The sequence below is a fragment of the Poecile atricapillus genome, unplaced genomic scaffold (assembly GCF_030490865.1).
Source record: "Poecile atricapillus isolate bPoeAtr1 unplaced genomic scaffold, bPoeAtr1.hap1 scaffold_111, whole genome shotgun sequence".
NCBI lineage: Eukaryota > Metazoa > Chordata > Aves > Passeriformes > Paridae > Poecile > Poecile atricapillus.
The window spans coordinates 113,261-140,074 of NW_026709003.1; the positions used below are offsets into that span (position 1 = coordinate 113,261).

The 26,814-nt window shown below is 67.1% G+C and overlaps 5 protein-coding genes across 10 annotated transcripts; 3 read left to right on the forward strand and 2 right to left on the reverse strand.

Annotated features, from left to right (window-relative positions):
• Positions 1 to 160: 160 nt before the first annotated feature.
• On the forward strand, positions 161 to 5,886 carry LOC131574190 (polyamine deacetylase HDAC10-like). Of its 5 annotated transcripts, none has more exons than XM_058828609.1 (14): positions 161 to 252; positions 543 to 594; positions 1,191 to 1,298; positions 1,811 to 1,893; positions 2,305 to 2,374; positions 2,501 to 2,541; positions 2,761 to 2,806; positions 3,227 to 3,321; positions 3,673 to 3,750; positions 3,970 to 4,038; positions 4,137 to 4,233; positions 4,883 to 5,018; positions 5,380 to 5,491; positions 5,791 to 5,886. In XM_058828609.1, the coding sequence occupies exons 2-12, from the start codon at positions 592 to 594 to the stop codon at positions 4,919 to 4,921; spliced, it is 729 nt and encodes a 242-aa protein (XP_058684592.1). In that variant the 5' UTR covers positions 161 to 252; positions 543 to 591; the 3' UTR covers positions 4,922 to 5,018; positions 5,380 to 5,491; positions 5,791 to 5,886. The 5 variants fall into 5 exon arrangements, with proteins under 5 accessions (XP_058684592.1, XP_058684589.1, XP_058684594.1 ...); XM_058828606.1 differs by having other exon boundaries at positions 4,953 to 5,018; XM_058828611.1 differs by having other exon boundaries at positions 4,844 to 5,018; positions 5,444 to 5,491; positions 5,791 to 5,825.
• Positions 5,887 to 7,653: 1,767 nt separating this feature from the next.
• On the forward strand, positions 7,654 to 13,020 carry LOC131574179 (histone deacetylase 6-like). Its single transcript, XM_058828584.1, has 12 exons — positions 7,654 to 7,820; positions 7,901 to 8,029; positions 8,267 to 8,435; positions 9,012 to 9,145; positions 9,219 to 9,287; positions 9,617 to 9,806; positions 10,249 to 10,398; positions 10,749 to 10,923; positions 11,247 to 11,473; positions 11,865 to 12,020; positions 12,327 to 12,455; positions 12,899 to 13,020. Exons 1-12 carry the CDS (start codon positions 7,792 to 7,794, stop codon positions 12,968 to 12,970), a joined length of 1,629 nt encoding a protein of 542 aa, XP_058684567.1. The 5' UTR covers positions 7,654 to 7,791; the 3' UTR covers positions 12,971 to 13,020.
• A 264-nt stretch (positions 13,021 to 13,284) lies between these two features.
• LOC131574189 (WD repeat domain phosphoinositide-interacting protein 4-like) lies at positions 13,285 to 18,196 on the reverse strand. Its single transcript, XM_058828605.1, has 10 exons — positions 17,814 to 18,196; positions 17,312 to 17,386; positions 16,623 to 16,727; positions 16,369 to 16,465; positions 15,825 to 15,919; positions 15,160 to 15,239; positions 14,602 to 14,810; positions 14,161 to 14,262; positions 13,943 to 14,085; positions 13,285 to 13,455 (listed from the first exon to the last, which is right to left on the reverse strand). The coding sequence occupies exons 1-10, from the start codon at positions 17,860 to 17,862 to the stop codon at positions 13,346 to 13,348; spliced, it is 1,065 nt and encodes a 354-aa protein (XP_058684588.1). The 5' UTR covers positions 17,863 to 18,196; the 3' UTR covers positions 13,285 to 13,345.
• Positions 18,197 to 18,322: 126 nt separating this feature from the next.
• On the reverse strand, positions 18,323 to 23,257 carry LOC131574183 (G-patch domain and KOW motifs-containing protein-like). Of its 2 annotated transcripts, none has more exons than XM_058828592.1 (11): positions 23,054 to 23,257; positions 22,449 to 22,645; positions 22,270 to 22,370; positions 21,935 to 22,038; positions 21,402 to 21,567; positions 20,746 to 20,848; positions 20,241 to 20,340; positions 19,952 to 20,066; positions 19,339 to 19,408; positions 18,626 to 18,711; positions 18,323 to 18,522 (listed from the first exon to the last, which is right to left on the reverse strand). In XM_058828592.1, the coding sequence occupies exons 1-11, from the start codon at positions 23,254 to 23,256 to the stop codon at positions 18,388 to 18,390; spliced, it is 1,380 nt and encodes a 459-aa protein (XP_058684575.1). In that variant the 5' UTR covers position 23,257; the 3' UTR covers positions 18,323 to 18,387. The 2 variants fall into 2 exon arrangements, with proteins under 2 accessions (XP_058684575.1, XP_058684574.1); XM_058828591.1 differs by having other exon boundaries at positions 20,241 to 20,403.
• Positions 23,257 to 26,766, forward strand: MAGIX (MAGI family member, X-linked). The gene is made up of 7 exons (XM_058828612.1): positions 23,257 to 23,522; positions 24,290 to 24,362; positions 24,626 to 24,784; positions 25,115 to 25,189; positions 25,344 to 25,408; positions 25,867 to 26,001; positions 26,319 to 26,766. The coding sequence occupies exons 2-7, from the start codon at positions 24,329 to 24,331 to the stop codon at positions 26,541 to 26,543; spliced, it is 693 nt and encodes a 230-aa protein (XP_058684595.1). The 5' UTR covers positions 23,257 to 23,522; positions 24,290 to 24,328; the 3' UTR covers positions 26,544 to 26,766.
• The last annotated feature ends 48 nt before the right edge of the window (positions 26,767 to 26,814 follow it).

Here is a 26,814-nt window from a genome sequence, read left to right on the forward strand (position 1 = left end):
CCCCGCCCCAATCGCTGCGCCCCGCCCCGATAGGCCCCGCCCACAATCGCTGTGCCCCGCCCCGTTATGCCCCGCCCACAATCGCTGCGCCCCGCCCCGTTAGGCCCCGCCCACAATCGCTGTGCCCCGCCCCGTTATGCCCCGCCCCAATCGCTGCGCCCCGCCCCAGCTGCGGCTGAACCGGGCCTCCCTGGCCCCGCCCCCGTGACGTCATCACGGCGCGCCCGGCGCCAGCGTCGCGCGGGGCTGCAGGTGAGCGCGGTGGCTCCGGGCCTCGCCCGGGACCCCCCAGGCCCTCCCGACCCCTTGTGGGACCTCCCGGACACCTCCCGAAACCGCCCAGGAGCCCCCCAGGAGCCCCCCGTACCCTCCTCGGCCCACGGAGCCCCCCCCGGGCCCATGGAGCTCCCGGCGCCCATCGTTATCCCCACCTCCAGCCCCTTTTGTTTCCCGCCCAGCTCCTTCCCCAGGTCCCGTTCGCCCCCTCCCCGCTGTCCCCCCGCTGTCCCGCCCCGTGTCCCCCTAACCCGTGTCCCCCTCAGGCCCCCCGCGATGCCCCCCCCCGCGCGCCGCTAGAGCCCCCCGGCTGCGATGGTGAGAGGGGCGGGCCCGGTGAGGGGGGTGGGGGTGACCCCTGTGAGGGCAGGGCCGGGGCTCCCCCGGGGTCCCGGTACTCGCGCGGCGGTGCGCGCGCTCTGTGCAAACGGGCGGGGCCTAACGGGCACGGCGGTCCCGGCTCCGCCCGGGGCGCGGCCTCCCCTCGACAGAGCGGGATCGGCGGGGGGGGCTCCTGAGGGGGGATTTGCTGTGGGCGGGGTTTGAGGGGTGCGGTCGGTGGGCGGGGCTCGCTGGAGGTGGGCGGGGTTTGAGGGGGTGCGGTGGGTGGGCGGGGTTTGAGGGGTGCGGTCGGTGGGCGGGGTTTGAGGGGTGCGGTCGGTGGGCGGGGTTTGAGGGGTGCGGTCGGTGGGCGGGGTTTGAGGGGGTGCAGTCGGTGGGCGGGGTTTGAGGGGTGCGGTCGGTGGGCGGGGTTTGAGGGGTGCAGTCGGTGGGCGGGGTTTGAGGGGGTGCAGTCGGTGGGCGGGGTTTGAGGGGGTGCGGTCGGTGGGCGGGGCTCGCTGGAGGTGGGCGGGGTTTACCGAGTCGCGGTGGGCGGGGCCGTGCTGGGCGTGTCTGATCCTTGCCCCGCCCAGGGCCGCGCGGGGCGGCGGCTCCCCCAGCAGGGGGCGCTGCTCCAGGCGCGGCGGCGCGGGCGCGCGCGGGGCCGGAGGGCGGGGCTGGAGGCGGAGCTTCAGCAGCTGGTAAAGGGGGATCCCCAAAAATGGGATCGGGGGGTCCTGGGACAGGGCTGCTGCAGGAGGGGATGCAGCAGCTGGTGACGGGAGAGGGTGTAAATTTGGGGTGTCCTGAGGAGCTCTGGGTGGGGCGCTCCCAATATGTGGCACAGTTGTTGGGGGGGTGCTGGGGGGACCCCAAATCTTGGCTTCTTTTGGGGAAGGCCCAGGACACTGGGAGACCCTTTGGGGGGGGCCCTTTTGATTTGTGGCATCGTGGTTTGGGGCCAGGGGGGCTCCCCTATACTGCAGTCTCTTTAAGGGTGGGCAGAGGGGCTTGGGGTCCCTTTGGGGGATGGGGGCTCTAGGACACCCCGGCCCCATGGGGGAGGGACCCCCTGCGGGGAGGGGGGGCTTTAGGGTCACTGAAACCTTGGGTCCTTTTGTGGGTGTCCCAGTCCTTGGGGATCCCTTTGGGATGGGGGGGACCTTGGGGACCCCCCAGGACCCTCCATGCCCCCCCTCCTCGCCCTGAGCAGGATTTGGGGGCAGAGGTCGCAGCTCCCATTGGAACAGGACTGGTCAGTGATGGAGAGGACAGAGCCGAGTGCGGGGACAACCGGTACGGACCCCTCTGAGGCCCTCAAATGTTCCTCCTTCAATTCCCTCCATCCTCAAATCCCGTTCTTCCTGTTTTTTCTTCCTGAAGTCCCCCCGAAATCATTTCCCCCAAGGCTTTTATCTCCAAATCTTTCCCTAAATTCCCCCTTTCTCAATCCCATCAACATTGGGGTCCCCACACCTCCCAAACGCCTCTTCCCTCATTCATAGGTTCCCCCAATACTGGGGTGGGGGGTCCTGAACACCCCAAATTCCCCCTCCAAATCCCAATACCTGCCCCCTCCCCCCCCAAAAAAAATGATAGGGTGACCCCGAGAGTTCTGTCCTGGATTTTGGGGGAGGGTGGGGTCTGTCTTGGACACCTGGGTGTCCCCAAACACTGGGGTCCCACTAACTGTCAGGTCCCCCGCAGCCCCCCCGGGGGTCTGGCCCCGCTCTGGGTGGCGCTGGAGGGGCTGGTCCAGCGCTGCGTCCCTGTGCAGGTGAGACTCACGAAATTCGAGGTCCCCTCCTATTTTGGGGTTCCTCACCCATTTCGGGGTCCCCGTGGATTCTGGGGACTCCTCGGGATTTCGGGGACCCCCCTGATGCCCCCCATTCTCCTTCAGTGCCGCCCAGCCACCGATGAGGAGCTGCTGCTGGTGCACAGGTGGAGTGACTGGGGGTGTGGGGGAGGTTTGGGGTGGATTTGGGGGGGATATGGGGGGCAGGGGTGTCTGGAAGGTTTGGGGGGATCCCTGTGGAATTTGGAGGGATCTCTGGGATTTGGGGGGGGCTCTGAAAGGAGGATGGGAGCACTGGGGGTCAGGGATTTGGGGGGCTCTGGGACCCCAGGCCAGCCCCTGAGGGTGATTTTGGGGTCCCGCAGCCCCTTGTTCGTGGAGCAGCTGGAGCCCCCCGACAGCCCCAGCCTGGTGAGCACATCCCGATCTTGGGGTCCCTGGGGGTCTTGGGGAGTCCCCAAAGCCCTGTGACCTGGGGGAAGGTTTGGGGTCCCTTCCCAGAACCCCCATGAGGGATTTTGGGGTCTCACAGGGCATTTGGAATCCCCCTGGACACCTGGAGGGTCCCTGAGGGGCTTGAGATTTCCCCCCAAAATATTGGGGGTTCCCCTGACACTGGGTCCTTTATGTGTGTGTTTTGGGGTCCGTCCCACATTTGAGATCCTCCCAAGCTCTTGGGTTCTCTCACAGGGTTTTGGGATCTTCCCTGGGCATTTCAGGTTCTCTTCTTGTGGGATTTGCCCCTGCCCCATGAAGTTTTGGGCCCCTTCCCCAATTTTGGGGGTCCTCCCGGGGTTTTTGGGCCCCGCACTGATTCTGGGATATCCACAGGGGGGGTCGGGGCCCCGCCGGGCCGTGGGGGCGGCGCTGGCGCTGCTGGAGCAGGTGCTGGGGGGTGCCCTGCGCAATGGGGTGGCCCTGATCAGGTACAGGGGCAGAAATGGGGTGGGGGGGCACAGAATGGGGGGTACAAATGGGGCACAGGGGGGCACAAGTGGGGTACAGGGTTTTGGGGTAATAAAGGGTTACAGGAGGGTCAGAACGGGGGTCCAGGAGAGTTAAAGGATCTGGGGGGGGGTCTGGGAGGTCTATAGGCATTAGGGGGTTCCATGTGGGGTCTGTAGGGGCTGGGGAGGTTTGTGAGGGTCCATCGGGGCAGGGGGGTGGGGTCATGCGGGGGTTTATGGGGTTTTTGTGGGTACTTGTGGGTGTGTAAGAACCTGTGTGGATGTCTATGGGGTCCACAGGGGTCTCTCCCGTTTCTCTACTCCCCCCAGCCCCCAGGACCCCCAGGATTCCCCCGAGCCCGCGGCCGTGGCCGCCCGGGTAGCCCAGAAACACCTCGGGGTGCAGCGGTGAGCGGGGGGCACCCAACGAGGGGGCCCAGGGGGGAGTTTGGGGGGCTGGGGGCTGTTTGGGAGGGGCCACAGTTCCTGGAGTCCCTTTTTGGGGGTGGGTCTTGGTTCCCCGGGTCCCTTTTTGTGGTGTTTTGGGTGGGTCCCTGTGCCCGGGGTCCCGTTTTGGGGGGGAGTTTTGGGGGGATCTGGGGTCCCACCCCCCTGATTCACCCTCAGTGTCCTGATCGTGGATTGGAGCCCCCGGCCCGGCCGGAGCCTCCCTCGGCTGTTCCAGGAGGATCCCAGGTGAGCCCTGGGGGTCCCTGCTGGGGGCACTGGGGGTCCCTGGCCCATGCTCTGGGGTGCAGACCGTGCCTCGTACCCGCTCCGTTCCCTCCCCGCAGTGTCCTGTACTTCGGGGCTCAGCGGGGCCGGGAGCCCCCCCCCAGCCCTGGCCACGGCCCTGGGGAGGGGTTCAGCGTGGAGCTGCGCTGGGAGCAGGTACGGGGGCTGGGGGGGCTGTGAGGGCTGGGGGGGCTGGGGGGGCTGGGGGTACAGACAGGGGCTGGGGGGGCAGACAGGGGCTGGGGGGGCTGTGAGGGCTGGGGGGACAGACAGGGGGTGTGGGGGCTGGGGGGGCTGGGGGGGCAGACGGGGTGTGGGGGCTGTGAGGGCTGGGGGTGCTGTAGGTGGTGTTGGGGGTGTGCAGACACAGGGGGGTGTGGGGGCTGTGGGGGATGGGATATGGGGCTGTGGGGGATGGGATATGGGGGCTGGGGGGGATATGGGGCTGGGGGGGATATGGGGCTGGGGGGGATATGGGGGCTGTGGGGGATATGGGGCTGGGGGGGATATGGGGCTGGGGGGGATATGGGGCTGTGGGGGATGGGTATGGGGGCTGGGGGGGATATGGGGCTGGGGGGGATATGGGGCTGTGGGGGATGGGATATGGGGGCTGTGGGGGATATGGGGCTGGGGGGGATATGGGGCTGGGGGGGATATGGGGCCTGTAGCAGTCTATAGGGACCCGCAGGAGTCTGTAAGGGCTGGGGACGTCTCTGGTGTCCCCAGGGGGTCTGGAGAAGTCTGTGAGAGTTTATGTGGCCCCCAGGGTGCCATAGGGCTCTATAGGGTTGCTGGTGGTCCATAGGGCTCTGGAGGGGACTGTAGGCTCCCCAGCGCTCTATAGGGTCCCTGGGGGTCTCTCGGGTGTCCCCCAGCCCGATGTCACCGACGGCGATTACGTGGCCGCTGCCCTCCACGTCCTGCTGCCCATCGCCTTCCAGGTGGGGCCTGGGGGGTCCCGGGGGATCTGGAGGGGCTGGGGGTGGGGGCTGGGGGCTCCAACAGAGGCTGGAGGGGAGTTGAGGCCCTTGGTGGTGGTTGGGGTTTGCAGCAGCTCCTGGGGGTGGTTTTAGGGGTCGCTGGGGATGAGCTGAGGGTCCCTGGGGGGGAGTGTGGGGATCCTGGGGGGGGGGGGGGGAGGTTGGGGGTTCCTGAGGGTGTTCAGGGTCTTTGGGTGGGGATTTGGGTCCCTATGGGGGAGGCTTGGGGGTCCCTGGACAGGATTTTGGGGTCCCTGTGTGTGTTTGGGGGTTCCTCGGGGGGTTGAGGGTCCCTGGGCAGGGTTTTGGGGTCCCTGTGTAGGACTCGAGGTCCCTGTGGGGATTTGGGGGTCCCATCGTGCTGTGACCCTGCGGTGGCCCCTCAGTTCCAGCCCCAGCTCGTCCTGGTCGAGGCTTCGCTGGAGGATTTGGGGGTACGGGGGGGTCTGGGGAGTTTATGGGGTGCTGGGGGGGTTTCTGGGGTCTGTGGCACTCTGTCAGTATGGATGGGCTCGGGGGGGGCTCTGGGGGGGTCTCAAAGCCTCCTGGTGGCCCCAGGAGTCTCTGGGGGGCTCCACAGGGATCTTTGTGGGTCTGTGGAACTCGGGGTGGGGGGGCTGTGGTTGTCTCTGAGCCCCGGGAAGTCTAAAGGGGGGGTCTAAAGGGCACTGTGGGAGGTCTCTGGGGGGTCTCTGAGGGTCTCGGGAGCTCCTTCACCCCCCTGTGTCCCCAGGGGTCCCTGGGGGTCTCCCCTGCTGGGTTCTCTCTCCTGACCCACCTGCTCTCGGCCCTGGGGAGGGGGCGGCTGCTGCTGCTGCTGCAGGTGAGGAGGGCTGTGGGGGTCCTTGGGGAGGGATCTGAGGGCTGTGGGGGTCCTTGGGGAGGGATCTGAGGGCTGTGGGGGTCCTTGGGGAGGGATCTGAGGGCTGTGGGGGTCCTTGGGGAGGGATCTGAGGGCTGTGGGGGTCCTTGGGGAGGGATCTGAGGGCTGTGGGGGTCCTTGGGGAGGGATCTGAGGGCTGTGGGGGTCCTTGGGGAGGGATCTGAGGGCTGTGGGGTCCTCAGAGAGGTCATAGGGGCATCCGTGGGAGTCCCATGGGCGGTTTGGGGGAATTCCAGATGGTTCCCTGTTACAAGGGGTTATGGGGGGGTTGGGGGGATCTGTGGGGTCACAGGGGTGTTGGGGGGATCTGTGGGGTCACAGGAGGTGTTGGGGGGATCTGTGGGGTCACAGGGGGTGTTGGGGGGATCTGTGGGGTCACAGGAGGTGTTGGGGGGTTACAGGGAAGGTTTAGGGCCATGGGGGGGCACAGGCAGGGCTGTGGGGGCTGTTCCAGGGGTGTTAAGGCCTGTAGGGCTTGGCAGTGCAGGGGGCTGTTTTGGGGGGGCTGTTTGAGGGGGCTGTTTGGGGGGGGCTGTTTTGGGGGGGCTGTTTTGGGGGGCTGTTTTTGGGGGGCTGTTTTGGGGGGCTGGTTTGGGGGGCTGTTTTGGGGGGGCTGTTTTGGGGGGGCTGTTTTGGGGGGGCTGTTTTGGGGGGCTGTTTTGGGGGGGCTGTTTTGGGGGGGCTGTTTTGGGGGGCTGTTTTGGGGGGCTGTTTTGGGGGGGCTGTTTTGGGGGGGCTGTTTTGGGGGGGCTGTTTTGGGGGGCTGTTTGGGGGGGCTGCTTTGGGGGGCTGCAGGGGCTGTATGGACCGTGCTGGGGGGTCCATAGAGCTCCGTGAAGCTCGCCCTGACCCCCCTCTCCACAGGGGGGGCCGGATTTGGGGGCATCCCCGGGGGGGGTGGGGGCCGTCCTGCGGACTCTGCTGGGGGACCCCGGGGACCCCCCCGGGCCCATCGCCCCCACCCCCAGGTGAGGGGGCTTGGGGGGTTTAAAGGGGAGGTTTTCTGGGGGGCTGGAGGAGATGGGGGGAGCTGTGGGGTGCTTTGGGGTTCTGGGGGAGCCTTGGGTGGGTTTGGGGGGACTGGGGGGTATTTGGGGAGCTCAGCCTTGGGGAGCTGTTTGAGGGGCTGGAGGGGATTCGGGGGAGCACTTGGGGGCTCTCAGAGGGGTTTTGGGGAGCTTCAAGGGGGTGGAGAGTTTGGGGGGAGTCACGGAGGTGCTGTGGGCAGTTTGGGGGTGCCCCCAGTCCCCCAACAGCGATCTTCCCCCAGCGGCCTGGCCAGCATCGCCCGCACCCTGAGCATCCACCAGCAGTACTGGGGCTGCCTGCAGAGCACCGGTGAGAGGGGACCCAGAATCTGAGGGGGACACCCTGAAATCCCGGGGAGGCCCTTTGAACCCCCAAAAACGGAGCGTAGGCCTTGGAGCAGGAGCTGAGGAGCCGTCGTGGCTGCGGGGCCACCATGTCCCTGCTCGCTGCCATCTTGGCTCCTCTCACGGACCCCCCAGACGGCCCCAAAGGCCCCTCAGGGATCCCCAAACTCCCTTGGGGACCCCCAGACCCTCAGGGACCCTCGAAATCTCCACGGGGGACCCCAAAATTGGGTGTGAGTGTATTTTGGGTGGCCCCCCCTGAGGTGCTCTCTATCACGCAGAGATCGAGGAGGAGGAAGAAGAGGAGGAGGAGGAGAAGGAAGAGGAGGAAGAAGCAGAGGCAGAACCAGGGGAGGAAGAGGAGGAGAACGAGGATGAGGATGAAGGAAAGGAGGAGCTGGAGGGGGATGGGAACCCCCCAGAGACCCCCCCGGAGCCACCGCCAAGAGCCCGAGTGGGGTTGGTCTACGACCCCCGCATGGAGGAGCACAGGAACACCTGGGACAGGTGAGGGAGGGGGCTGGGGGTGCCCGGGGTGGGTTTTGGGGTGCTCTAGGTGACCGTGGGGTGTTTTTGGGTGTCCGCAGCCAGCACCCCGAGTGCCCGCAGCGCCTGTCGCGGGTTCTGCAGCGCCTGCAGGAGCTGGGGCTGGCCCAGCGCTGCCTCCCGCTGCCCTCCCGGCCCGCGAGCCCCCGGCAGCTCCACGCCTGCCACACGTGAGGGGGGGTCCATGGGGGTGGGGAACGGGGAGGGCTGGGGGGGTTCTGGGGAGGGGTCCCTGACCGGGAAATTTGGGGGGGTTCTTGACTGAGGGGTTCGGGGGAGGTTGGGGGTGTCCCCAAGGGGGGGATTTGGGGGGGTCTCTGAAGGGAGGGGTTCGGGAATCTCTGGCAGGGCAGTTTGGGGTCCCTGCCCGGGGAATTGGGGGTGACCCGGGTGTTTTGGGGTCCCAGCCGTGCCCACGTGCGGACGCTGTCCCGGACGCCGTCGCTGTCCCCGCGGGAGCTGCGGGCGCTGTCCCAGCGCTACAACAGCGTCTACCTGTGCCCCCAGTCCTACACCTGTGCCCGCCTGGCCGCGGGCGGGGCCTGCGCCGCCGTGGGGGCCGTGCTGCGGGGCCAGGTGGGCACGGGGGGAAAAGCAGCTTGAGCCCTGCTGGGCTGCCCTGCTCCCGTCGGGGTTTGGGGGTTCTGTGGGGTTGGGGCAGAGTTATGGGGTTGGAGGAGTCTCTGTGGGGTCAAAGAAGTCTCTGTGGGGTTTGGGGTTGTCTGTAGGGTTTAGGGGTTGCAGTGGGGGCAGGGGCATCTCAGAGGGGTTTGGGGGTGTTTGTAGGGTTTGGAGAGGTCTGTGGGATTTGGTATCAGAGGGGGGTTTGGGGGTACCTGGAGAGGGGGGTACCAGTGGGGTTTGGGGGTGTTTGTAGGGTTTGGAGAGGTCTGTGGGATTTGGTATCAGAGGGGGGTTTGGGGGTACCTGGCGGGGGAGGTACCAGTGGGGTTTGGGGATCTCCACAGGATTTAGGAGGATCTGTGGTTTCAGGGTTTTGTGAGGATGGGGGGTGGCTCTCTATGGACTTCAGGAGTCCCTGTGGGATCTGAGGGTCTCTGTGGGGTTTGGGGAGGTTACAGCGGGGTCTGTGGAGTCCCTATGGAGTTCTGGGGGTCCCAATGCCCCCCCTGACGCTGCCGTGCCCCCCAGGTGCGCTCGGCACTGGCCGTGCTGCGTCCCCCCGGCCACCACGCCCGCCCGGGCTCTGCCGGGGGCTTCTGCCTCTTCAACAACGTGGGGGTGGCCGTGCGCCACGCCCAGCGCCTGGCAGGGACCCCCCTCAGGTACGGGGGGACCAGGGGCTGCGGGGACCCCCCCGGGGTTCCCACCCCCCCCAACACCCGCTGTGCCCCCCAGGGTGCTGATCCTCGACTGGGACGTTCACCACGGCAACGGCACCCAGGAGATCTTCGAAGAGGACCCCAGGTGGGGGGGCTGGGGATGCTTGGGGTGCTGAGTGGGTCTGGGGGTCTCAAGCAGGTCCCAGGGGTTCTGGGGGAGATCCTGTGGATGTTGGGGGTCCTGGGGAGGGGACTCTGGGGATCCGGGGGGTGCTGGGGAGGGGTCAAGGGGGTCTGGGGGCTTTGGGGGTGCTGCGGGGAGTTTGGGCTGCTTTGGGTTAGTTTTAGAATCACAGGGGATTTTGGGGTGCTGGGGGGTTTGGGATCCTCTGGGTTGGATTTGGGATCCCGAGGGGATTTTGGGATGCTCTGGGGAGAGGTTTTGGGGTCCCTGACCCCCCCTGCCCCCCGCAGTGTCCTGTACATGTCCCTGCACCGCCATGACGGCTCCTTCTTCCCGGGGGGGGCCGGGGGGTCCCCGAGGCGCCGGGGGAGGGGTCCTGGCACCGGCTTCACCCTGAACGTTGGCTGGGGGGGGCCCCGCGTGGGGGACCCCGAGTACCTGGTGGCCCTGACCCGCCTGGTGCTGCCGGTGGCCTGCCAGGTGAGGGGGGGCTGCTGGGGGGCTGGGACCAGTGCGAGGGGGGCTGGGGCTGCTCTGGGGGCAGGGTCTCTCTGTGGGAGGGGTGGGACCCTTTGTGGGGGGGATCTGGGTCCATTTCAGGGGTGGTTGGGTCTCTCTGGGGAAGGGTCGTGTCCCTTTCGGGGGGCCCTGGGTCCCTCCAGGATTTTGGGGCGGGTTCTGGGTTGGTTGGGGAGTCTGATATGATTTCAGCGGGCTGAGACTTTCTGGGAATCCTTTTTGGGGGGTCTTGGGTTCATTTTGGGGTTTGGGTCCCATGAGGGAGCTGTTGTGACATTTTGGGGGGGTCCTGGCTCCATTTGGGGGGGGGTCTGTACCCCCTATTTGGAGCCGTTGTGTTTCGGGGGGCCGGTGGGGCTGTCCCGCCCCCTGTGCCCCCCCTGATGGCCACGGGCCCCCCCAGTTTGGGCCAGAGCTGGTGCTGGTGTCGGCCGGGTTCGACGCGGGCCGGGGGGACCCCCTGGGGGGGTGCCTGGTGTCCCCCCAGACCTTCGGCCTCATGACCCATCTGCTGGGGGGGCTGGCGGGGGGACGGCTCGTGCTTGTGCTTGAGGTGAGGGGGTGCCCAAAGGGGTCTGGGGTCCCCGTGGGGGGCTGTTCAGGGCTTGGAGGGTCCTGGGGGGTATGGAGGTCCCTGTGAGGGGTTGGAGAGACCCTGGGAGGGTCTTGGGGACCCTCTTTGGGGAGATGGGAAGACCCCGGGGGGTTTCTTTGGGGGTTGGGGGGTCTGGGGAAGGCCTGGGGGTCCCAGTCAGGGTTTAGGGGGCAAAGGAGGTCTGGGGGTCCCTCTGGGGGGGATGGGAGTCACTGGGGGGACAGGGCTGTCCTTGGGGGGATGCTGGGGATCCGACAGGGGGGTGTAACTGGGGGGGGCCGGGGGTCTCTGACTCTGGGGTCTCGCAGGGCGGGTACAACCTGGCAGTGACGGCAGAGGGGGTGGGGCAGTGCCTGGGGGTCCTGCTTGGGGACCCCCCCACACTGCCCCCCCCCGGGACCCCCCAGCCAGTGGCGCTGAGGGCCCTGAGCCGCACCCTGCGAGCACAGCGGGGCTCCTGGAGCTGCCTGCAGCTGCCTCGTGGTGAGACCCCTCCCCAAAATATCCCCCCCACACATCCCTGAGACCCTCAAATGCCCCCCGGGACCACCAACACCCCCAGGACCCCGACCTTGCCCCTCCAGATCCCCAAACTCTATCCCAGACCTACAGGGACCTCCAGGACCCCCTCGAGCCCCCCAGTTCTCAGCCCTGAACCCCTAAACACCCCCGGGACCCCCAACTCTAAATGGGTCCCCTCACCCAGAACCCAAGCCAGCCCCATGGGGCCCCCCCAGCCCCATCACCCATTGGAGCCCCTCGGGGACGCCCCCAAATTTCCTCCAACCAATCCCTCGCTCCCCCAGTTGAGCCCCCCAAGGAGGGGCACGGCAGCGATGATGTCACATCCACCGCCGATGACGTCACGGGCTCGCCCCCCCTGGACGCCGCCATTCGCCGCTTGGGGGCGCTGCAGCTCGGGGACGCGCCGGGGGGCGGGGCCAAAGCGGGATCGGGGGCGGAGCCTCCGCTGGGCCACGCCCCCGCGGCCGCTGCCGCCCCCTGCTGGGAGGAGGAGGAAGAGCTGGAGGAGGTGGGGGGGGATTTGGGGAGGGGATTTGGGGAGGGGATTTTTGTAGGGAAGGGATTTTTGTAGGGAAGGGATTTTTGTAGGGAAGGGATTTTTGTAGGGAAGGGTTGTTTGTAGGGAAGGGATTTTTGCAGGGAAGGGATTTTTGTAGGGAAGGATTGTTTGGGGGTCTGGGAGAGGGGGTTTCTGGCAATGACACATTTGGGGAAGAGGGATTTTAGGGAGGGGGAATTTCGGGAGGGGGTTTGGGGACAGGGTTTTAGGGGAGGTTTGGGGTGGGTTTTGGGGGGGGATTTAGGAAGGAGGAACTGGGGAGTAGATCTGGGGAGGAGGATGTGGGGCGTGAGGATTTTGGGCCCCAGCAGCACTCACACTCGTGTCTCCGGGCTGGCAGGGAGCGCTGTACGCCGTGACGCCCCTCCTGGACTGTCCCCACCTGGGGGCCGTGGCCCCCCCTCCGGCCGAGGGGGCTCTCGGGGACATCCTGCCCCCCCCCTGCGGGGTCTGCGGGAGCCGCCGCGAGAATTGGCTGTGCCTGAGCTGCCACCAGGTCAGAGACCCTCAAAAACACTCCCTGCACCCCCAACCCACCCCCGGCACTGCCTGGGCCCTGAAAGCAACCGAACCCCAGCCCAGGTCACCCCCAAACCCCAAAAGCAGCCAGAAATCACTTCCTGCTCCCAACTCCTCCAATTCACAAAGTGCCCCAGAATGTCCCCAGATGACCCCAGAAACCTCGTCCTGCATCCCAAATCCACCCCCTGCACCCCAGAACTGTCCCCTGCCCCTTGTCCTGCTCCGCCGCCGCGCCCTCAGGGGCCCCGACTGCTCCCCCAGAGTCCCCCCTGCCCCTCAGGTGCTGTGTGGGCGCTACATCGGGGGGCACATGCTGGAACACGGGGGGGCCTCGGGGCACCCCCTGGTGCTGAGCCTGCGGGACCTGGCGGCCTGGTGCTACCCCTGCGGGGGCTACGTCACCCACCCGGTGGGCCGGGGGTCCTGGGGGTCCTGGGGGTCCTGGGGGTCCTGGGGGGGCTCTCCCTGCACGGGGGGGTCTGGGGGGGGCTTTAGGAATGAACCATTGTTAGCGGGGGGGGGGTAACAGTGGATAAAGCACCGTGAGTGTGGGGTGAACCATTGCGGGGGAATGGGGGACACCAGGATGAACCAATGAACTGCTGGGGGGGGGGCGGTGCTGGACTGAACCACTGCAGAATGGGAGGGAGGGGGGGGTGACAAGGTTGGGAAGAACCATTGGGAAGGGGGGGAGTAGGGGGGGGGATTGGGGTGAACCATCAGGGATCAGGGTATGGGGGGGGCAGTCCCACTTTGGACTGGACCACTGGTGAATGAGGAGGGTGGGATGGGCTGGCACAGAACCACCAGGGAGTGTGGGGGGGGCTGTCTAACACTCCCACCCCCCCCCAGGTGCTGCTCCCCACCAAGACCTTCATCTACCACCTCAAATTCGGCACTGACCCCCCCACCGCCTCCTTCTGAGCCCCTCCCCCACCCCAGGACCCCTCCACCCCTCCCCCCACTCTTAAAGGGCTACACACGTGCCATTCCCCCCCCCCCCATCACCAGCACCCTGGGACCCCCAAACCCCCCCTGGGCCAAAGGCTGGGCCAGACCCAGGGACGGGGGGAGGGGCAGAGGGGGGGACACCACCCCCCCCAATCACCGTGGGGGGGCCCCAGGCGCAGCCGGGGCACGCGGGGGGACCCCAGTTTTGTATCCCACTCCCCTTTTTTTGAGAGTTTTATAAACCCCCTTTGTTATGCCGAAACACCAATAAAGAGACTGGGCGAGACTTGGGGTTCTCTGGGAGGTTTTGGGGGCTCCCCCGGGGTTTGGGGGGCGCAGGGCGAGGGGTCAGAAGTCGTCATCGTCGCAGATGTCCAGGAAGACATCGAAGGCCTCGCGGTTGCAGTTCCCATCGGGGCTGAACACGTACTTGTGGAAGGTCCCGTCCACGCACACGGCTGGGAAAGGGTTTGGGGGGTCATGGGGGCTCCACGGGGGGGTTCAGGGGTGCAGAGAGGGTCCCTGGGGGGGTCCCAGAGGGTTTCAGTGGAGGCTTGGAGGTTCCTGGGAGAGTCAGGGGGGTGGTTGGGGGGGTCACAGGAGGCTTTTGGGGGGAAATCTCAGGGTGGGGAGTTTGAGGGTGCCTTGGTGGGGACCGGGTGCTGGGGGCATTGAAGTGTATCTGTGGTGGGTTCGGGGTTCCTCGGGTGTATTTTGGGGTCCTGGGTAAGATACTGGGGGTTCCCAGGGAGTATTTGGGTCCCGGGGGAATATTTTGGGGATGTTTCTGGGAGGATTCACTGATGACAGTTCAGGCTGCCCACCCTTCTTTCCCAAAGACACAAACCCCAGAGGGTCCTGGGATCCCTCAGGGGTATTTTGGGGTCCCTCAGGGGTATTTTGGGGTCCCTCAGGGTATTTTGGGGGTGTTTCTGGGGCACTCACCAATGACGGAGCTGGGGCTGCGGCCGCCCCTGCCGAAGGCGCAGACCCCGGGGGCCTCGGCCGGGACAGTGAAGCTGGCCAGGGACCACTGGGACTCCACGTAGGGGCCCAGCACGGGGCCCACCTTCCCCACCCGTGCCAGCCTGGGGGCAGGGGGGGTTCAGAGGGGTTGTGGGGGTTTGGGGTGTTGCCCCCCCCGGTCTGAGCCCCCCACTCACGCCGAGCGCCGGTTGAGCCGAGTGTCCCGCAGGGCGAAGACGTGGCCGGTGCCTTTGTCACTCGCCGCACACAGGAAGGAGCAGTCGGGGCTGAATGCCAGGCTGGGGCGGGACAAACACCCCAAAACCTCGTCAGGGATGGGGGAGCAAAACCTGCTCAGGGTCCCCAAATGCTCAGATCCACCCACAGCCCACCAGCACCACCAGAACAGCAGGAGCAGCTCAACCAGGCAGAGAGGAACCCCTAAAACAGGGCAGGGAGGGGGCAGCACCCCAAAATCAGGTGGGGCGAGGTCCCCCAGATCCTCAGATCCACCTCCACTTCCTCCCAGCGCCCCCAGGACAGCAGGACAGGGTCTGGACACCGGCTCAGCTCGAGCACGGGACACCTGGAAGTTCCCATTCCCCGCGCCCAGTCCCTCCCAGTGCTCCCAGTGGCACCAGTAGAGCGTGGCGGGGTCGGTGCCGCGGCGCAGCTCCAGCAGGCGGGTGCGGCTCTGGGTGCAGAAGAGGCGGATCAGGGTCCCCCTCCGCGACGCCGAGGCCACCAAGGTCCCCGTGGGGCTCAGGGCGGCGCAGCCGACCTCGCTCTGGTGCGCGTTGATCGTCACCGGTGCCGAGGACGTGCCCGGCTTGGCCGAGCCCAGGTCCTGGGGGGGATTGGGGTGAGGGACCCCCAGTGCTCCCCAGTATCCCCCAGTGTTCCCCAGTACCACCCCAGTGCTCCCCAGTATCCCCCAGTGCTCCCCAGTACCACCCCAGTGCTCCCCAGTATCCCCCAGTGTTCCCCAGTACCACCCCAGTGCTCCCCAGTATCCCCCAGTGCTCCCCAGTACCACCCCAGTGCTCCCCAGTATCCCCCAGTGTTCCCCAGTACCACCCCAGTGCTCCCAGTACACTCCCTGTGCTCTCCAGCCCCGTCCCAGTGACCCCCAATCCCCCTCTCTGCCTTTCCCAGCCCCCTCCAGTCCCTCCCAGTATCCCCAGTAAGTCCCTCACCACCAGCTGGAGGCTCCCGCACTTGTGTCCTGGGAACACCAGTAAGGCCCGTTCCAAACTGGGACAGAGATCCACAATCCCTGGGGGACAAGCCAGACATTGGAGTGTCCCTGCTCCCTCCCAGGACCCCAGGGACTCCCCAAATCCCCCCCAGAACATCGCAGTCCCCCCTGGACATTGGGGCCCCCCAGAGTTTCAGGGTTCCCCCAAGGTTTTGGGGTTCCCCTGGAGTTCCAGGCTCCCCCTCATTTATTGGGATCCCTCCCTGTGTTTTGAGAAGCCCCTGGGGGAAAGTTTGGGGTTCCCCCTGGATTCCTGTGCCCCCCCTTGGGACTTTGGGATCCCTCCCAACCCCCCCTGCAACAAAGAGAACGGGGGGAGCTTGTCCTGAACACCTGGGTCCCCCCCAAATCCCCCCTCCCCAAACCCCCTGGGCTCCCAGGGTCCATCTGGGGTTTTGAGGCATCCCCGAATTTTGGGGAATCCCCTGGTGGGGCTTTGGGGTCCCTCAAACCCCCCCCCAAACGTGTCCCTGCAGGTTTTAGGGTCCCTCCCGGATTCTTGGGGTCCACCCCACGTTTCAGGCTCCCCCAGTTCTCAGGCGCCCCCAGTTCAGGCTTCCCCCCAGTTTTTGGGGTGTCCCCGCGGTTTTTGGGGTGCCCCACCTTTGGGGTTGTCACGGGTGTCGAACTCGAAGAGCTTGGTGGGGCGGTGGGGGAAGGAGAACACGTAGAGACGGCTCTGCAGGGCCACCACCAGCCTGGGGACACGGGGGGGCTTCAGGGGACCCCCAGCTACCCCCCAGTCCTCCCAGTTCACCCAGTTACCCTCCCCAGTCCCACCTAGCGCACTGCATGAGCACAACCACCACCACTGCGGCCCCCTCCCAGTGCTCCCAGTCCCTCCCAGTGCCCCCCACCACCCCTCCCAGTGCCCCCAGTCCCTCCCAGTGCTCCCAGTACCTCCCAGTGCTCCCAGTGCTCCCCACCGCCCCTCCCAGTGCTCCCAGTCCCTCCCAGTGCTCCCAGTGCCCCTCCCAGTGCACCCAGTCCCTCCCAGTGCCCCCAGTCCCTCCCAGTGCTCCCAGTGCCCCCCACCGCCCCTCCCAGTGCCCCCAGTCCCTCCCAGTGCCCCCAGTCCCTCCCAGTGCTCCCAGTGCCCCCCACCGCCCCTCCCAGCGCTCCCAGTCCCTCCCAGTGCTCCCAGTACCTGTCGTGCCGCATGCGCACGGCCAGCACTGGTTTGGGGAAGCTGAACTCCAGCACCAGTTTGTCTTTCCCCTCGCGGGCGTCGTCCCAGATCAGCACTGGGGAGGCCGGGGCATCAGGGGGGCTCCGGGGGGCTCCCCCAGAACCGGGGACCCCTCCAGGAGGGCGTTGGAGACAACCCCGATTTTGGGTGACCTCCAGGTTTTGGGAGATCTGTCAGGGAATGTGGGAACCCCCCCAGGTTTTGGGGCGCACCTGAGGCGTCGGGGAACTTGGGGTGGCTGCCCCCGCCCACGAGGGCCAAGAGGTTGGAGCGGTGCAGCATCTCCACGAGCCCCACGCTGCCCACCTGCTCCGCATCTGGGGGGACAGCCCCAACTCAGGGACCCCCCAAAGCAGAGCAACACCCCCGAATAGGAGAGACTCCCCAAAAAAGCCAAAGGACTCCCCCAAAATTCAGCCCTCCCCCCGCTAGGCCTGGGAGACCCCAAAATAGCCCAAGATGTCCCAAAACCGCATCTCTGCCTTCAGGATATCCCCAAACACGGCCAAAAATGTTTCTCCTCAAAGTAGGGACCACCAAAACACGCCCCCCCAAAAAAAACTGCCACCACCCCCAGACCCAGAGACCCCCAAACACCCCCCCAGGCTTAGGTGCCCCCCGAAATGCCGCAGCACCCTCCTAGGCCTGAGCCCAGAGCAGCCCAAACCTCCTCCCCCAGCTCCTCCTCTGCACCCAAAGACCCCGAGCCCCCTCCACGACCCCCCCGGGCAGGGGGACCCCAAAGCCCCCGGGCAGGGGGACCCCAAACCCCCGGGCAGGGGGACCCCCAAAGCCCCGGGCAGGGGGATCCCAAACCCCCGGGCAGGGGGACCCCCAAAGCCCCGGGCAGGGGGACCCCCAAAGCCCCGGGCAGGGGGACCCCAAAGCCCCGGGCCCTCACCCAGGTGCCCCTTTTCCATCAGCGGCTCCACGTTGAAGATCCGGACCCCCGAGTCCATCGCGACACAGAAACAGCCTGGGGGGCACGGGGGGTGTTTGGGGGAACCCCCGGGGGGGTTTGGGGGTCCCTGGTGAGTCTGAGGGGGCTCTGTGAGGCCCTGGGGGATTTGGGAAGGCCTCGGGTGGATTTAGGGGTACCTGGGGGACGTTGGGGGTTCCCAGAGGGGTCGCGGGGATCCCAGGAGGGTGTGAGGGGGCTCTGGGGGTGTCCCGGGGGGGCATCTGAGGGGTTTGGGGGTCCCGGGGGCATTTGGGGGTCTCGGAGGGGGCCGGGGTTGGGGTCCCGGGGCCAGCTCGGGGGTTGAGGGTCCCGGGGGTGTTTTGGGGGTTCCGGGTGGGGTTCGAGGATGCCGGGTGGGGTGTTTGAAGTCCCGAGTGGGAGCTTGGGGGGTGCTGGGGGAGGTTTCGGGGTTCGGGGGGAAATCTGGGCCCCCCCCACTCACTCTGGTCCTGGTTGAAGCGCAGGCTGTTCACCCCCCGGGCCTGCGCCATGGCGGGGCGCGCCGGCGGTAGCGGAGCCGCCTCGGGGGTAGAAAGGGGGTAACGAGGGGTCCCCAACACCCCTCGGGACTCCCCAAAGACCCCAAAACCCCCCGGCCACAACCGCAGGGCGCTCAAACCATCGAGACGCCTCACACCGCCGGGCCAGAGCGGACTTCCGGTCACGTGAGCAGAGCCGTCACGCTTTTAAGGCCGGCCCTGGGCAGCCGCGCGCGCTGATTGGCGGAGGGAGCGCGGGGCCGTTGCCTGGCAACGCGCCACGTTGGAAACGGGCAGCGGCGCGCGCCGTTCCCATAGCAACCAGCGCCGCCATCTTGGAAGCTGGCAGACCGGAAGCGCGGCGGGAACCGGAACCGCGGGGCCTTCGGGGGGGATTCGGGGTCACTGTGAGGGGAGGGTCCCCCTTTCAACAACCGCCACGGGGGTCTCAAACAACCGAGGCAGCCGCTCCTCCTTCGGACACGTTTTATTCCCCTGAAGCCGCGGCCGGAAGCTGGTGGGAGGTTTTGGGGGGTCTCAGTCGTCGTCGCTGCCCCCCAGGTAATGGCAGATGGAGTCGTAGGGCAGCGGCAGCACCTGCGGGGCCGCATCCCGGCCCAGCTGCACCAGCGCCCGCCCGCGCTCCGGCTCCCGCTCCAGGATCCGGCCCACCTGCGGAAAGCGGGGCGCTCAGGGGGGCTCGGGGCGCTCAGGGGGGCTCGGGGGGCTCAGGGGGGCTCAGGGGCTCGGGGGCTGGGGCGGGGGTCGCGCTCACCTTCCCTTTGTGCTCCCCCAGCACCACCATGACGCGGTCAGAGCTGCCCCGGGGCACCACGGTCTCCAGAGAGGCCTCGCGCAGGCCTGGGGGGCACAGGGGGGGCACGGGAGGCGTTGGGGGTCCCCGAGGTCACGGGGGATTGGGGCACTGGGGGGTACTGGGGGATACTGGGGGGCACTGGGGGATACTGGGGGGGTACTGGGGGGATCGGGGGGTACTGGGGGGATACTGGGGGATACTGGGGGGCACTGGGGGTACTGGGGGGATACTGGGGGGCACTGGGGGGATACTGGGGGGCACTGGGGGATACTGGGGGGCACTGGGGGGCACTGGGGGATACTGGGGGGCACTGGGGGGATACTGGGGCATACTGGGGGGCACTGGGGGTACTGGGGGGACACTGGGGGGATCGGGGGGGCACTGGGGGGCACTGGGGGATACTGGGGGGATACTGGGGGGCACTGGGGGGATCGGGGGGTCACAGGTGCCATGGTGATCGGGGGGCTGACGGGGGGGTCGGAGGAGATGGGTTTGGAGGGCGCAGGGGTTATGGGGGCCATGGGAGGGAGCGTTTTGGGGGTCAGGGGATATGGGGGGTCAGGAAGATCAGGGTGATTTGGGGGGTTCAGAAGGGTTTGGTGGTACCAGAGGGGTTTGGGGGGTCGGGGGGGGTTGGGACATGCCCAAATTCCCCTCGGGGGGGGTCTCACCCTCTACCAGGCGCCCGTCGTCCGTGCGGCACACGCAGGTGTCGGGAGCCAGCAGGTCCTCGATCTGCATCTGGGGGGGCCGGGGACTCAGCACCCCCAAAATCCCACCCAGAGATGTCCAGGGGGAGCTGGGGGGAGGGCAGGGACCCCCCTCCCAAACCCTTGGGGTGTCCTGGGTCACCCTACATGGCCACTGGGGTCCCTGACAGTGGGAGGCGGTGTCCCAGGAGTGTTTCATGGGTGGTTTTGGGGGTCCCAGGGCGATTTCAGAGGCCCCCAGGAGATTTTGGGCTCCCACAGGGGCAATGTGCTGTCCCATAAGGGAGTTCCTGGGGTTCCCTGGAGGATGTTGAGGCCACATGGGAGTTTTTGGGGCTGCAGCAGGGAGATTTTAGGGCCTGTGGGGATGTTTTTTGGAGTCCCTGGGGTGGTTTCGAGGTCCCCTGGGGGTGGCTTTGGGGGATGTGCCATTTTAGGGTATTTCCGATTTTTTGGGCGGCCCCTGGGGGGATTTTGGGGGTCCCAGGGGTGACTGAGTGGGTCCAGAGGGAGGTTTTGTGGCATGACTGCAGGGTCCCCAGAGGATCTGGGCTGTGATTCGGGGCTGTCCCACCTTGCAGTTGTAGAAGCGGCCCCCGCGGAAGGCCCGGTCCACGCAGCGCACCCGCAGGTCCCGGCGCAGCCAGTGGGGGGGCACGGGGGGGGCCCCTCGCGGCTGCTTCCCAGCCCTGGGGGGGGACGGGGTCATTCGGGGGGGCTCGGGAACCCCCAGAGCTCCCAAAGTGCTGGGGACCCCCCCCGACTCAGTCACACCCCCCAATGGGCCCCCCACAAGGCTTCAGGACCCCCAAAATGAGACCCCCGGGGTGCCCCCTCCCCAAAGCCCCCCCAGCCCTCCTCACCTCTCGTTCTCGGGGGGCTCCTTCCGCTTGGAGCCCCCTCCCCGCGGGGGCTCCCCACCCTGTTCCTCCGACCCCTTCTGGGGGGGACGGCCAGAGGCACCTGTGGGGAACCGGGAGCTACTGGGAGGCACTGGGAGAGGATTCTGTGGGAAACTGGGAGGGACTGGGGGGGATTGGGAGGTTACTGGAGGGAAACTGGGATGTAGTGGGAGGCACTGGGGCTTACTGGGGTATTCTGAGGTATTACTGGGAGGCACTGGGACACCCTGGAAGGTTACTGGGAGGCACTGGGGGTCACTGGGAGGCTCCCCAGTTCAGACTGGGCACAAACCAGTCTGGAGAGTACTGGGAGTTACAGTGGTAAGGGGGAGGATTACTGGGATGTGCGGGTCCGAACTGGGGCACTCACTGGGCACAGCTCACACTGACCCCAGCGTTACTGGGAAGGCTGCAGGGGACAGTGGGGAGGGGCACGGGGGTTACTGGTCTGTACTGGGACACTCACCAGTGCTGACTGGGCTCAGCCCGTGCTGGTTCACGGCCACCACCTGCCCCCCGAGCTGCAGCCGCACCAGGGCTCGCCCGGTCTCGGGGTCCAGTGCCTCCACCTGGGGGCCCAGTCAGCCCAGTTACCTCCCAGTTACCTCCCAGTTACACAACACGCAGTCAGCTCCCAGTAACACTCCCTACCCACCAGTCACACACCATCCAGTTAGCCCAGATACCTCCCAGCAGCCTCCCAGTAACCCCAGTTACCCTCCCAGGGCCTCCCAGTTACCCCCAGTGCCCACCCAGCATCGTCCCAGTTCTCCCCAGTGCTTCCCAGTGCCATACTGGGAGGAGTGGGGGGTGTCAGCCCCCTCAGTGCCCCCCTCAGTCCCAGCCAGCCCAACACCCCCAGTGCCGCCCCACAGAGCCGTACTGGTTTGCACTGGTTTGTACTGGTTTGTACTGGTTTGCACTGGTTTGCACTGATTTGTACTGGTTTGTACTGGTTTGCACTGGTTTGTATTGGTTTGTACTGGTTTGTACTGGTTTGTACTGGTTTGTACTGGTTTGTACTGGTTTGTACTGGTTTGTACTGGTTTGTACTGGTTTGCACTGGTTTGCACTGGTTTGTACTGGTTTGTACTGGTTTGTACTGGTTTGTACTGGTCTCACCTTGCCCTCCACGCCGCGGTGGGGCCCGGCCTCAACGCGCACGGGGTCCCCCACGGCCGGGCCCCCCTGGGAGGGCTCCCCGGCTTTGGGGGCGCCCGGGGGGGCGGCCTCAGCCCCCAGCCCCAGCCCCCGCGGGCGTGGCCGGTGCTCCAGTGGGGTCACGACCCTGGGGGGAGGAAAAGGGGGGCAGAGAACCCCAGAATTATGGGGGGGGAAGGGTCAGGGCACCCCAAAATTCACCCTGGGAGGGGGACAGGGGGCCATGGAAGGCCAGAGCTTCCCCTTGAAGCCTGTCTCCCCCGAGGTTGGGATGTTCAGGGGTCCCTCCCAGTTTTGGGGGGGTTTCAGTGGTTCCAGGGTGACCCCCCCAGCAGTTTGGGGTCCCTCCCCCAGCTGGGGCAGGTGCACTCATTGCCTCAGGCCTGTCTCCAGCACTTGCTCCCATCTTTGGGTGCTGAGGTGTCCCCCCCAGTCACTCCCGGCTTTAGGGGGTTCAGGGGTGTCCCCCTCGGTTCTGGGGTGCCCTCACTCACCTGGGGAAGGTGCGCCCGATGCCCTGGCCCTGGCTCCAGCCCATCCCCCGCAGCATGGCCAGTCCGAACTGGCCCACGGGCACGGCCTCGTAGTCCTGGGCAGTCTGGGGACAGCACGGGGGGTCGTGGAGCTGGGGGGGGAACTTGGGGGGAGCTCTGGGGCTGGGGAGGGAACTGTGGGGATAAGGACGGGTTGGAAGGACCCTGGGAAGGATTTGGGGATCCCCAGGGGAGTCTGGGGGCAGTTCTGGATGGGGAGGTGACACTGAGGGGCTCAGGGGTCCCTCTGGGGGTCCTGAGGGGATGTTTGGGGGGCACCTCTACGTGTCTCTCACCGGCTGTGGCCCCGTGGCAATGTCCTTGTCGGGCAGCTGGAGGGGGATGGAGATGGGGGGTCCCGAGTCCCCGTTGGGCTGCTCCTGACTCTGCCGAGCCTCTGTGGGGTCAGGGGAGTCGGGGGGGGCTCAGGGGGCGCAGCCGGGCCCCCCCGGCCCCCCAGGGACCCCAAACTAACCCTGCAGCAGCTCCTGCACCGCCTGAGCCTCCACCGAGGGGGGGCCCGGGGGGTCTCCGGCGGGGGCTGTGTTGGGGGCGGAGTCAGCGGCGGGGGCGGGGCCTGTGTCGGCACGGGGGGGCTCCGGGTTCCTCCAGCGGTGGGGGGGGATCAGGGGGATCACCAGCTCTTTCTTGGGGGGCGGGGCCGGCCGCGTGCTGGGGGCGGGACCAGAGGCTCAGCCACAAACACCGCGGCACCTTTAAACAAAGGGGCGTTCCCGGAGGAAACCACGCCCCCAAGGCAGCGGCACGCGGCGAGCCCCGCCCCGGGCCACGCCCCCTCCATCTCATTAGGAGCACTTGAGGCCCCGCCCCCACAGCAAGCCCCGCCCCGGGCCACGCCCCCTCAATCTCATTATGAGCACTTGAGGCCCCGCCCCACACCGAGCCCCGCCCCACACCGAGCCCCGCCTCCAGCGGGATCTCTGAGGGGCGCAGCCGCTCTAAGCCCCACCCGCTAAAACTTTTAATGTTTTTAACCCGGAGCCCCGCCCCAGCCACGAGCCCCGCCCCGAAGGAGCCCTGAAAGGCGGGCTCCGCCTTTCCGCCCCCTTCCCCGCCCACCTGAGCAGCTCCCGGTCCTCCACCGCCGTCAGGAAGTCAGTGTCGCTGTCGGTGTCGCCGCCGGCGCCGGGCTCCGCGCAGGGTCCCGCGGGCAGCGGCCGCCGTCGCTCCGCCCTGCGGCTGAAAGCGAACGACACCGGCCCCGGCCCCGGCCCCGGCCCCGCGGTGCCCTCGGCCGCCGCCGCGCCATCGCCCGCCGCCATCTTCCGCCGCGGGGCCCTGTGGGAGAGAGAGGGAGCTGCTTGAGCTGGACTACAACTCCCAGCAGCCTTTGCTCCGCCACAGCCCCGCGAACTTTGCGGCCGCTGATTGGTGGAGCCTCCACCTATCGGTGCTGTCACGGGGCCTTGCCCCGCCCCCTCTTCCCGCGCGGCGGACGCTGATTGGCGGATCCGCCCGTCGATCAGCCCGTCCCACCGCCGCTCGCGCCCGCCGGCCTCGCGCGCGTTGCCGTGGCGACCCCGCGGCGGTACCCGAGGGGAGGGGGAGGGGCCGGGGGCGAACTGGGGTGAACTGGGAGCACTGGGGGGTTACTGGAAGGACTGGGGTGAACTGGGAGCACTGGGGGGTTACTGGAAGGACTGGGGTGAACTGGGAGCACTGGGGGGTTACTGGAAGGACTGGGGTGAACTGGGAGCACTGGGGGGTTACTGGAAGGACTGGGGTGAACTGGGAGCACTGGGGGGTTACTGGAAGGACTGGGGTGAACTGGGAGCACTGGGGGGTTACTGGAAGGACTGGGGTGAACTGGGAGCACTGGGGGGTTACTGGAAGGACTGGGGTGAACTGGGAGCACTGGGGGGTTACTGGAAGGACTGGGGTGAACTGGGAGCACTGGGAGGACACGAGGATACTGGGGACATACTGGGAGGGCTGAGAGGGTGCTGTGAGCGTCATGGGGATGCTGGCAGCTCAGGGGAGATACTGGGAGGATACTGGGAACACTGGGGGTCATACTGGGAGTGCTAGGGGAGACTGGTTAGATAACTGGGACACTGAGAGGGGCACTGGAAGCACTGGGGGTGGGCACTGGGAGTTCTGTGGGGAACTGGGATGGTGTGGACTGGACTGGGAGCACTGGGAGGGGGCTGGAGGACACTGGGAGAGCTTGGGGGGGCATTGGGAGGGGATATGCGGTGCACTGGGGGGCACTGGGATGATGTGGGGCAAACTGGGAGGGAACTGGGTGAGATACAAACAGCACTGGGAGGTTACTGGGAGCACTGGTGCCCTCAGGTGCAGCCCCCCCACAGCCCGGGGGGGGCCCAAGCCCCGATGCCGCCCCCGGAGGCACCGCCAGGGCCCAGCGGTGAGCAGGGGGAGGGGCGGGATTTGGGGTGTCCCCAAGCCCAGGAGGGGTCAGTCACCCCTGGGGGGGAGGGGGGTCCCTGCCTGGGGTGTGTCCCCTCCCCCAGGGGTGTCCCAAGCCCTTCAGGGTGGTCCCACCTTTTGGGAGGTCCCCGTGTCCCCTGTGGGGGTCCCTGCCCTGCCCCCGTGTCCTTTGGGGGGGTCCCATCTCACCTGGGGGTTTCCCGAGTTCTGGGGGGTCCCTGACTCGGGGTCCCCCCCCAGTGAGTGTGGTGGTGGTGGTGGGGGGCTCCTGCGTGCTGCGCTACAGCCGCCCCCCCCCGCCGCCCCCCGCCCCGAGCCCCCCCCCACCCTGGGGGCAGCGGGGACCCCCCCAGATCCGGCCCCAGGACGGGGACCTGCTGCTGCTGCTGCGGAGCCTGGGTGCGTCTGGACTGGGAGCACTGGGAGAGGGACTGGGGGAGGACTGGGGGTGCTGGGAGGGACTCGGAGAGGGACTGGGGGCACTGGAAAGGAGCGGGAGAGGGTTTGGGGGGCACGGAGAAGGTCTGGGACGGGGCTTGTGGGCACTGGCAGGGCGAGTCAAGAGGCTGGGGAGACTGGGAAAGAGGATGAAGGCATACTGGGAAGGACTGGGAGGCACAAAGGGAACTGGGCTGCACAGGGAAGGAAGGACTGGCATGGGACTGGGGAGCACTGGGGGAGGCACTGGGAGGCACTGGGAGGCACTGATGCCCTGTCCCCTCCTCACAGGCCCTGGAGCCCCCCCTGAGCCCGTGGCTGCCACCAGTTTCGTGGGCCCTGAACCCCGGGACCTGCTGCCCACTGGTACTGGGAGCACTGGGGGCACTGGGAGGGCAGGGGGATTTGGGCTGCTGGCCCCGGGAGCAGGGGGCCAGAGAGCCCTGCTGGCTATACTGGGTGTTACTGGGATATACTGGGAGGCAATGGGAGCACCGAGCCCACCCCTCTCTCCCGCCAGGTGAGGAGCTGGGGAGTCCCAGCAGTGCTGGGAGGGGACCGGGCTGCAGCCTGGCCTGGCCACAGGTATGGACTGCGAACACTGGGAGGGAACTGGGAAGGATACTGGGAGCAGTGGGAGGGAATGGGGAGGGCTGGGATGCAGCTGTGTAAGGGCACTGGGGGGTTTACTGGTATGCAACTGGTGTTTACTGGGGCCACGGGAACACCCGTCCCCCTCCTCTCTGTCTGCACTGGAGCTGCCTGGTGTGATACTGGTGTGATACTGGTGTGATACTGGTGTGATACTGGTGTGTTGATGGCCAGTTACTGGTGTGATACTGGTGTGATACTGGTGTGTTGATGGCCAGTTACTGGTGTGATACTGGTGCATTAATGTTCTATTAATGGTGTGTAAGTTACTGCTGTGGAACCCGTGTGTTCCTGGTTCGTTGTCGCTGTGCTACTGGTGTGTAACTGGTGTGTAACTGGCGTGTAGTTACACTGGTGTGTAACTGGTGTGTAACTGGTGTTACTGGGCCCAGGACCCCGTCCCATTCGCAGTGGAGCTGCCGCGGGGCCCGGGGGGTTTCGGGTTCAGCCTCCGGGGGGGCCCCGCCGGGGTTTTCGTGCGGGGGCTGCGCGAGGGGGGCCCGGCCCAGCGCTGCGGCTGCATCCAGGTACGGGGGATCTGCGGGGCTCTGGGGGTCCCGGGGGGAATGTTGGGGGTGAAAGGAGCTGGGAGGGGCATGGGGAGAGGGGAGCAATAGGGGCTGGGGGGCAGTGAGGGCTTGTCAGGATTCTTTCGGGAACTGGGGGGGCTCAGGGGGGTTTATGGGCTCCTGGGTGTGGCTGGGGGTTGGGGGATGTGCTTTGGGGGTAATGTGGGGTCCTGGGGGGAGCAACAGGGGTCTCTGGAGGGGCTTCTAAGGAGTCTGGGGGGGTTGTGGGGGTCTGGGGGGGTCTGTAACTTTTGGGGGTCCCTTGGGGGGGGCAGGTCAGTGACGAGCTCTTGGCCATCAATGGGGCCCCCACAGCCGGGATGAGCCACGCGCAGGCGCTGGCCCGGATCCGGGGCGGGGGCAGCCGCCTGCGCCTGCTGCTGCGTCGTCCCCGCGGTGAGACCCTGCTCTGCCCCCCAAAGTCCCCATGGGGCCCCCCCGGTCAGTGGGGACAGGGCAGGACCCCCAGACACACGGGGACAGGGTGGGATTGCCCCTAAGGGAGACACCCCAGAGCCCCCCTGAGTCACTGGGACATCCAGGGACCCCCACAAAACACAGCTGTACGAATCACCCCCCCGCCAGCGCAGTGGTACAGCCCAGAGCCCCCCAGAACACACCGGTATATCCCAGTGCCCCCCCCAATCAGGTGGTACAGTCCATTGCCCCTCCAAACTCAGTAAGATACCCCAGTGCCCCCCCACCAACTGCAGAAGTGGTACAGCCCAGAGCTCCCCAAGCTTCCCCCCCCCCGGTTGGGGGGGGTCGGGT